General features: G+C 45.2%; 1 protein-coding gene across 1 annotated transcript in view; it reads right to left on the bottom strand.

The window, feature by feature from the left end:
* Nucleotides 1–6,459: 6,459 nt before the first annotated feature.
* The window catches only part of LOC100488897 (ovostatin), a 41,725-nt gene continuing 39,237 nt past the window's right edge, over nt 6,460–8,947 (bottom strand). The window contains 4 exon segments of the mRNA XM_031905384.1: nt 6,460–6,870; nt 7,029–7,079; nt 7,201–7,303; nt 8,096–8,164. Of these exon segments, the coding sequence (XP_031761244.1) occupies nt 7,030–7,079; nt 7,201–7,303; nt 8,096–8,164 (222 nt within the window). The 3' untranslated portion in view covers nt 6,460–6,870; nt 7,029.

Raw genomic sequence — 8,947 nt, 5'->3', positions numbered from 1 at the left:
GTGAATCTAAAGTTGAACTGCCCTTTTTAAGTTTTCACAAATGGCCGGAGCGGATCAGTATCACCCAAGTGACGTGGGGCAAGTTCAGGCCCCGGATATGTGGGAAGGTTTAAACACTTTTGGGTCTCCCTGCCACCTATAGGGCACATCTGCACTGGGGACTGGGTGGGCCGGAGATTCTGACAGGTGTTTCACTTTCTCCCCAGCCCCTCATTAGTCCATTATATCACTTTCCCCTTTGTGCAATGTAAAGCTCCTGGGGGTAAGTGCCCAACAACCAACTCCTATATACAGGGCAGCGACATTGGCACTAAATCCTATTAGTACTGTTGTTTGTAATGTTGCTCAGTAGGGGGCGCACGGGTCCAGCACTTGGATTTATTCCACTTGCCCCTGACTCCTGAGCTGTGTGGAAAGTATAAAATGTAAATACATTCGTACCTGGGCTGTAACTCATGGCAACCAATCAGTCGATTGCTTTCAGTGTTCAACCTGCAGCTGGCTGGAAAAATCTTATCTCTGATTGGTTGCCATTGGTAACTGCCAAGGTGCAGATATGCCCAGTGTTTATAGTGTGAAATTAATGTTCCCTACATAACACAGGCTTTGTGCTGATGCTGTATTGTCTATAAGAAGCAATATGGCAGCTCCCACACATACATATAGAAATATAAATACAAAGAGAAGCCATGTTGTGTAGCTTGTGAGACTTTATTCCGGATCTGGAGAGAATTATAAGACCAAAGTGACGAGCCAGTAAGGTCCAGTTCTCTCTGGATCAGGCGTTTTGGGGGGTCCTTACTCGGTACTGATGCATATATACAGTACAGTACTCATGGAACCAGAGGGGACAAGGGCAGGGAAGCTCCGAAATTGTTTTCAAATAAAATAATAAGAATAAATAGTTTGTGGCTTCACATAATTTGGGAAAAATCGCTACAAAATGATCCTAATCTGATTTGTGAGAGAATGTGAAGTGCCAGACATAGGAAACACTTGAGTAAATGTGGTTTGTGACCACACCCATTACGCCCCAGTTACTCACTGACCCCGCCACTTGCTCCCCTCAAACTATGGGGTATAAATGTGGGAGATTCTGACAGAAATATGGTTATATGTTCTGAAAGGAAAATGTAACCAACAGTAATGTATAGTGTAAGAAAAATGAATAAACATTTCTGTTTATATCTTTTACCTCAGACAATCATTTTGCCATGATCTGGCTAAATCCTCACAGATCCCCTGACAGGAATGAGGAGCTAAAATGGAGGCTATAACTGTAACAGGAAGTAGTGTGGGAGTGTAGGCCTCTGTCCAGCCATTGGCTGATGGAACCCAGCATGTGTGTGTGCCCTTGGTTTGTGTGTGAGCACAGGGCCTCATACCAGCCAGAGGGACTGGGAACTGGATATGGAATAGTTACATATTGGGATCACCCACTGGCACATACTTCTAGAAATATACTTTTGATATATTTTATAAAGAGACTTGCCATAGATTTTCAGCCTTTCATATGGAGCTCTGTGAAGAGTAGGGTTGCCGCCATTTTGTTCCCTAATACTGGCTGGGAAATGGGTGGATGGGGCTGGAAAATGGTTGGGCTGGGCGGGGAATAGGGTGAGCAATGGTGGGCCCAGTGTCAGACTGGGGTGCCAGGGGCCCACCGGGGCTGTTGCATAGGGGCCCCCACCCTAGTCCACACACCACATACTTCACAGTTCCAGACAGGTGGGGGGGGGGGAAGCACAGGCACAGTTGGGCGGACCAGGAGGAGCAGGCCAGTGGGGGCCTAAGTTGGGGTACAGTAGGTGTGGGCTGGCGGGGGCTGCAGTTGGGGAGCGATAAAAGTGACCCGTCAGGGGCCACAGCTGGGGAACAGGCTAAACTGACGGGGTCCACAGGGCCCACTAGGGCCGGGGCCCACCGGGTTTTTTTCTGGCACGCTCTGACCCTGGGTGGGCCCGTGGTTATAAAGGGTGATCAGCAGCTGAAAGCGTTAGAGAAGGGAGGAATTTATAGGGCATTACAATTTTTTTTAATTCTGGTAAAGTTATAATACAGGTGCCGGCCCTAGCTGGTAACTTACCATCTAGGTTAGTCAGTCGAATACAAGCCAGATGGGAACCCTAGTGAGGAGGTAACCCTAGTGAGGAGGCAACCCTAGTGAGGAGGCAACCCTAGTGAGGAGGTAACCATAGTGAGGAGCTAACCCAAGTGAGGAGGTAACCCTAGTGAGGAGGTAACCCTAGTGAGGAGGCAACCCTAATGAGTAGGTAACCCTAATGAGGAGGTAACCATAGTGAGGAGGTAACCATAGTGAGGAGCTAACCCTAGTGAGGATGTAACCCTAGTGAGGATGTAACTCTAGTGAGGTGGTAACCCTAGTGAGGATGTAACCCTAGTGAGGATGTAACTCTAGTGAGGTGGTAACCCTAGTGAGGAGGTAACTCTAGTGAGGAGGTAACCCTAATGAGCAGGTAACCCTAGTGAGGATGTAACCCTAGTGAGGAGGTAACCCTAGTGAGGATGTAACTCTAGTGAGGAGGTAACTCTAATGAGGAGGTAACCATAGTGAGGAGGTAACCCTAGTGAGGAGGTAACCATTGTGAGGAGGTAACTCTAATGAGGAGGTAACCATAGTGAGGAGGTAACCTAGTGAGGAGGTAACCATTGTGAGGCGGTAACTCTAATGAGGAGGTAACCATAGTGAGGAGGTAACCCTAGTGAGGAAGAAACTCTAATGAAGAGGTAACCCTAGTGAGGAGGTAACTCTAATGAGGAGGTAACCATAGTGAGGAGGTAACCCTAGTGAGGAGGTAACTCTAATGAAGAGGTAACCCTAGTGAGGAGGTAACTCTAATGAGGAGGTAACCATAGTGAGGAGGTAACCCTAGTGAGGAAGTAACTCTAATGAAGAGGTAACCCTAGTGAGGAGGTAACTCTAATGAGGAGGTAACCATAGTGAGGAGGTAACCCTAGTGAGGAGGTAACTCTAATGAAGAGGTAACCCTAGTGAGGAGGTAACTCTAATGAGGAGGTAACCATAGTGAGGAGGTAACCCTAGTGAGGAAGTAACTCTAATGAAGAGGTAACCCTAGTGAGGAGGTAACTCTAATGAGGAGGTAACCATAGTGAGGAGGTAACCCTAGTGAGGAGGTAACTCTAATGAGGAGGTAACCATAGTGAGGAGGTAACCCTAGTGAGGAGGTAACTCTAATGAAGAGGTAACCCTAGTGAGGAGGTAACTCTAATGAGGAGGTAACCATAGTGAGGAGGTAACCCTAGTGAGGAAGTAACTCTAATGAAGAGGTAACCCTAGTGAGGAGGTAACTCTAATGAGGAGGTAACCATAGTGAGGAGGTAACCCTAGTGAGGAGGTAACTCTAATGAGGAGGTAACCCTAGTGAGGAGGTAACCCTAGTGAGGAGGCAACCCTAGTGAGGAGGTAACCCTAGTGAGGAGGTAACCCTAGTGAGGAGCTAACCCTAGTGAGGAGCTAACCTGCTGCACCATTTTACATTGCTCATCTCAGAAAGGCACCTGTAAAGGGGAAGCTGCTTCTACAGCTCTGAAACCCTCAAGCATTGCCTTTATTTTGGTATTTAACTTGTATGACTGTATTATTTGCTTTATTACACAGCACTTATAGACGCCTCACACTGCAGGGCTGCTCCCATTCTCAGCGCCGGATTTCAAATCCGGGCGCCCCAAGGCCGCCCCCCCATTCGCGCCCCCCCCCCCCGCCCTCTCCATGCGCGCGCATGCACAAACAAACCCTCTCGCCCCGTACCACCCCCTCCACGCCGCCGCGCAGGGCGCATGCACGCCCATTTAAACTCTGATACGGAGCAGTGGGGAGGAATCCCCATTGCGCCGTATGGGAGAAAATTTCACAATTTCATTGCCGCCCTAGGCCCGGGCTTTTGTGGCCTCGCCACAAATCCGGGCCTGCCCATTCTGTCTCTGTACTCAGTATGACCCGGCAGTGCCAGAGGCAGATACTGTTTACACAAGCACATTTCTTCTATAAAGGATATTTTTGTTATTTTTGGCCCTTAGAAAAAGGACTTAACCAAATAAAAATAATTTTCCAAACTTTTTTTTGTAACCGCAGATAATCCCTAGTCGTTAACCCACGCGCCAATAGGCAGGTTCAGCAGGTAGCGATGGGGCGGCGGCCAATGAGCCGACTGATTTATTGATGGGATTATACATTGCAAGGGAGCTCCTGTGCATGTGTGGGCAGGCTGGGTCCCTACAATGGCATAAAAGCTTCTATACTCAGAAAAGGAAATATTCATATTTATTGGTAGTAATGATATATGATAACAATTCTCTTTCATAAATACTAATGTGCGTGATGTAACTTTAAGTGATTAAAAAGAAAATCAGAGAAATAAGAGACATATACAGAGCTATCTTATGGGGGTCCGAAGGGGGCTGACTGCCCTAGGCCCTGTGGTCCAGTGGTCGATATGAGGAGAAAGGGGCAGCAGGTCTACTATTAAAAGTTGTGGCCAGTAGTGCAAGCTGGGGCTAGTATGGCAAATTGGGACATTTTTATATTAGTGCTGCCCAACAACAATTTTCTCTTTATCTATATCTCCCAGGTCCCCATTAGTACTAAAGACTCCATATTCTTGTGCTTCTGGGCATACGTATGGTACATATAAGATTAATAATTGCAAATGTAGGAGACTGAAGGTAGTTACCCTTTATTCAGGCAGTCCCCTAAACGTTCAGACAGCAAAGAGTGGGCTTAATTTACAGTATAGTTGGAAAGGGAAGCTGCTCCCTTTTCCTGGGATTAAATATTGTTCCTGGCAGTTCAGTAACTGGCCAGTAGATGTCATTGTTCTTTTTTTTATAAAAGGGGAAGCTAACATGTGCTCGGCTTGGCCTCACTAGGGTGGATGGGTGGAGTCAGGCCCAGTAGGTGCAGATAGTGTGAGGATAGATATGTAATAGCCACTCAAGGAGTAAGAGTTAGGATCAGGCTAGTTAGTGAGAAGCCAGAAGCTCCACAGAGGAGAATTAGAAGCATTAGAGTCCTGGGTGTTCCACTCTCAGGGTAGGGACACAAGTGTACAGACTTAGGGCCACTGTACCTAGCCTAGGTCCAGAAGGGCCTGATACTGAGGACTGGCCACTTCTGATTTGACTAAATCCAATGTTCAAATATTGACCCCTGATGGGTAAATCATTGGCTTGAACTTTTATATGTAATTGCTGAATACTGGCACTTCATTTACTTGTGACTGTCCCCCTGGAGGTTCTTCTACATTTCTGTTAATAAAGAGTTATTATTTGCATTTAAGAAAACCATGAATCGTTCTAATTCTCCTTGGTGGTGCCCAATTTATTTGTTCAACCCGTAGTTCTGTGCTACCCTTCCTCTAACGATACGCGAGGGCCTAATTCCAGAGATAAAAAGGTTGCATGTTTATTGATTTGTTTGGTAAATGGATAGTTTCTTGGATCAAAGCACTGTCACCTTATAAATATTTGATGGGATATTATCATTTACCATTTCAGGCATAACGCCCAGCATGCAGCCCCCCCAATGGCTGGTACTTACTCTCCTTCTCAAGGATTTCTAGTTGGGAGGGTTCCTATAATATTTAATCACTTGCTGGTAGTAGTAGCACCTGCAACCCATATATTAATTTTCAAGGATATCCTCATTTGCACCATAGGTAGAATGGTCTGGAAGTCACCTACTTAGGACATAATATGAGAACATAAGGGTCCACCTATTAGAACTAGAAGGTGGCCTGAAAGCTACCTCATCCAAAGGTTTACAAGAAGAGGAGATTCAACTAAGTCTACAAGTGTGCTGGTCATATTGATGCTGTAGGACAAGTGTTGCTGGGCCACATAACCATGAAAATAAGTTCTTTGCAGATGCCAAATAAGGGCTGTGAATGGCTATTTGGTAGTCCCATGTCGACTGCTGGCCTGAAGAAGGCTCTACTTGGAGTCAAACAGTGTTGTATGTATATTCCAAAACTTGTCTTCAAGCCAGAAATGTAAAATGGCACCTACTTTGTCAACCCATAAGAAGTTGTAGACTTGTCAGGAGACACCCCTGGAAGATGGTAGACATAAGTCTTTCAGCCTTGACAGTATGGCTACTGGAGCACCCCAATACTTGTAGACTGTTAAAAAAACAATGTAGGCCCCTGCAGGGAATTGTGTATTTGTTGTCAAATCAACATCAATTTATTAGTCCAGAATGTCTGAATCTGTAACTCTAAAGCCAAGCAGCGTCCATTGTAAAGCCAGATCGGATTAATTTACTAACCCAACCCAACCCACATTGTGTAACATCTTGTCATTACACAAGGGATCAGATGGAACAGCAGGTTGGCTCCCTGTTCCACAATTAGTCTATGGACTTTATTGGCAGCAAAGTCTTTGCACAATTTTAGTTGTTACAAAATACATAAAAGGCTGAGATGGGTGTGAACATGACTTTATTATCTGTTTAATTAAGATGTTTACACAACCAGAAGTGGAGCAGCCGACAGGGCCGAGTACAAAGGGAGTATCCCCAAAATACTTAGTGAATTGTGATGTAAAGAACAGGAACCCATAGGAGTAAACCTGGTTCTGCAGAGGTCTCAGTGCACTTTGGCTCAGCCCGTGTATATAAAGAGTGCTAGTTAAAGGCAAAGGAATGGGAGATGAGCCAATGGGAATAACTGATATAAAAAGCAGGAAATGTAATGCTTCCTTATAGGCCGGGCCGGGAGTAGCCTCATTCTCCATGGGTATAAAGACAAATCAGATGGGAATTGTTGAGCACAAGGAGTGTGAGGTTGGGAATTACATCTGTTCACACATGGGGGGGGGGGGCAGCAATATTTCCTGAAAAATAAAACAAATGAACAGGGTGAGTACAGAATGCCAATAACAGCCAGAAGGCCACTAAGCATAACATTGGGGGGCTTGTTATTAGCCAAAGTAAGAAGGGAAAATTGAAGGAAAATTGCAAAGGTCAGTAGCCGGGCAGCAGCTGTACTTACTTTATTGCCCCCCTGAGCAGGGGTGACTGTATGCCGCATAGCCATTTTGATCTGTAAGAAACAATACCAGGAGTATGAGCTGAGGAACCCTCATAGGAAGAACATTACAAGTCTGAACCCTTAAACTCCATCCAGTTATCTGTCAGCCCCCCCCCCAGCAACCCCACTTTACCTGTGTCGTAATAGTCGTAAGCATAAACCGAGCTGGGCGCCACATTCAGCACCCGGTTACCCATCTCCATCTTCAAAGGGAGCTCAACTGTCTTGCTGGAAACCTAGGGGGAACCACACACGATTGGGAAAGGCATTATTACTTCTTTTTAGGTTAATAAGTCCTAAAATAGAGAAAACCCACTGTGCTGTCTATCTGACAAGCTCCCCAGGCTCCCTGTCAGCCCATTACATTCTGAGAGAAAAGAAGTCATTCCCTTACAGTAACACTGAGCAAACTGGGTTAGTTACTTTACAGCACGGATGGGATTAAGCTACTGCTTATAATGAGTGTATAATCCCCTGCTGTGTATTTTATACAATAGATACATTCAAGGGGTTGGTCACCTTCAAATTAACTTTTATTACGATGTAGAGAGTGATATTCTAAGACAATTTGCAGTTGGTCTTCATGTTATATTATTTGGGGTTTTTGAATTATTTCGCTTTTTTTGTTCAGCAGCTCTCCCGTTTGGAATGTTAGCAGTTATCTGGTTGCTAGGGTCCCATTTAACCCAGCAACCAGGCAGCGGTTTAAAAGAGAAACAAAAGTATGAATAGAGGAGGGACTAAATAGAATGATAAGTAACAAAAAGTAACAATAACAATGACATTGTGCCCTCACCATTTCTTTAACATACTAACATTTAACCTGCAGGGAGGTTCAGAGGGAGAAGTAAGGGGGGAAGTGACATCATGCATAGCGACATCACTTCCACTTCCCGCGGGGGTGTCACTCCCACTTCCTGTTTAGGTCCCTGGTCCAATGACAGCCCTGGTCATAGGCCTAAGACTAGCCCAGAGAGAGAGATAGAGGAGAGGAAAGACCCTATAAACACAGGGAGGAGTTCACTTACAGAGCTTAAATACAGGAAAACATGATTGTTCTTCAGTTCATATCTGGAAATCAATTTTTCATTCTCCAGCTATAAATATAATAAAAAGGAGATCATTTATAAGAACAAAGTTATTTGATATAATCAGCCCTCTTATTTCATCTATGAGCTTTGTTGGGTCCCATACTTCCCGCATTCTGCCGTGTCGGCCATAAACCTGTATTTAGTAAAATGGGGAGAGCCCTCACCCCACATAATGGCGGCAGAATGTTGGGGTAGCGGCTCCTGATATGCATTTCATTACATTAAGGGGGGCAAGAGTAAATATAGCCTTTATTTGTATATTAATATAACAGGACAACAGTCAGTAGGCTGAATGCCAGCGGAGACTGTTCGCTGTTGGTGGGGCCCAGTAGGCGCTGGGCGGGAATGTGCTTGTCCTTTGGCGCTAATAAGTAACATTCATTCCTGATATTTGGAAAACTGACTTCCCTACTGGGTGTGAATTTAATGAAAACAAATTGCTGTAGTAAGTGTTTATACCCGCTCCATCCAAATAACGTGGTGTATTCACAAAACCTACTATCAATGCTCTGTCCCTAAAAAGCCTAAAAACCAAATAATCAAGAAAACCCAAGTGGTGTCTATCCCCAACGTGTTCATTGCGTAATTGTGATTGGTCAACATTACGCTATAGGCCTCAAACAGCCAATCCCAAATAAAAAAACTCTTAGGGGCGTATCTACTCCATAAATTCTAGGGATGCACCAAATCCCGGATTCGGTTCGGGCCCGATCCAGGCTTTTTTTTGGAAGGATTTCGTTTTGGCCGAATACACAGTCCCGGCCGAACCAAATCCGAAAAGGGTTAAAT

The sequence above is a fragment of the Xenopus tropicalis genome, chromosome 7 (assembly GCF_000004195.4).
Source record: "Xenopus tropicalis strain Nigerian chromosome 7, UCB_Xtro_10.0, whole genome shotgun sequence".
In the NCBI taxonomy this organism is placed as follows: Eukaryota; Metazoa; Chordata; class Amphibia; order Anura; family Pipidae; genus Xenopus; species Xenopus tropicalis.
The sequence above is the reverse complement of the archived record's forward strand: the minus strand, read 5'-3'. Positions and strand labels throughout refer to the sequence as shown.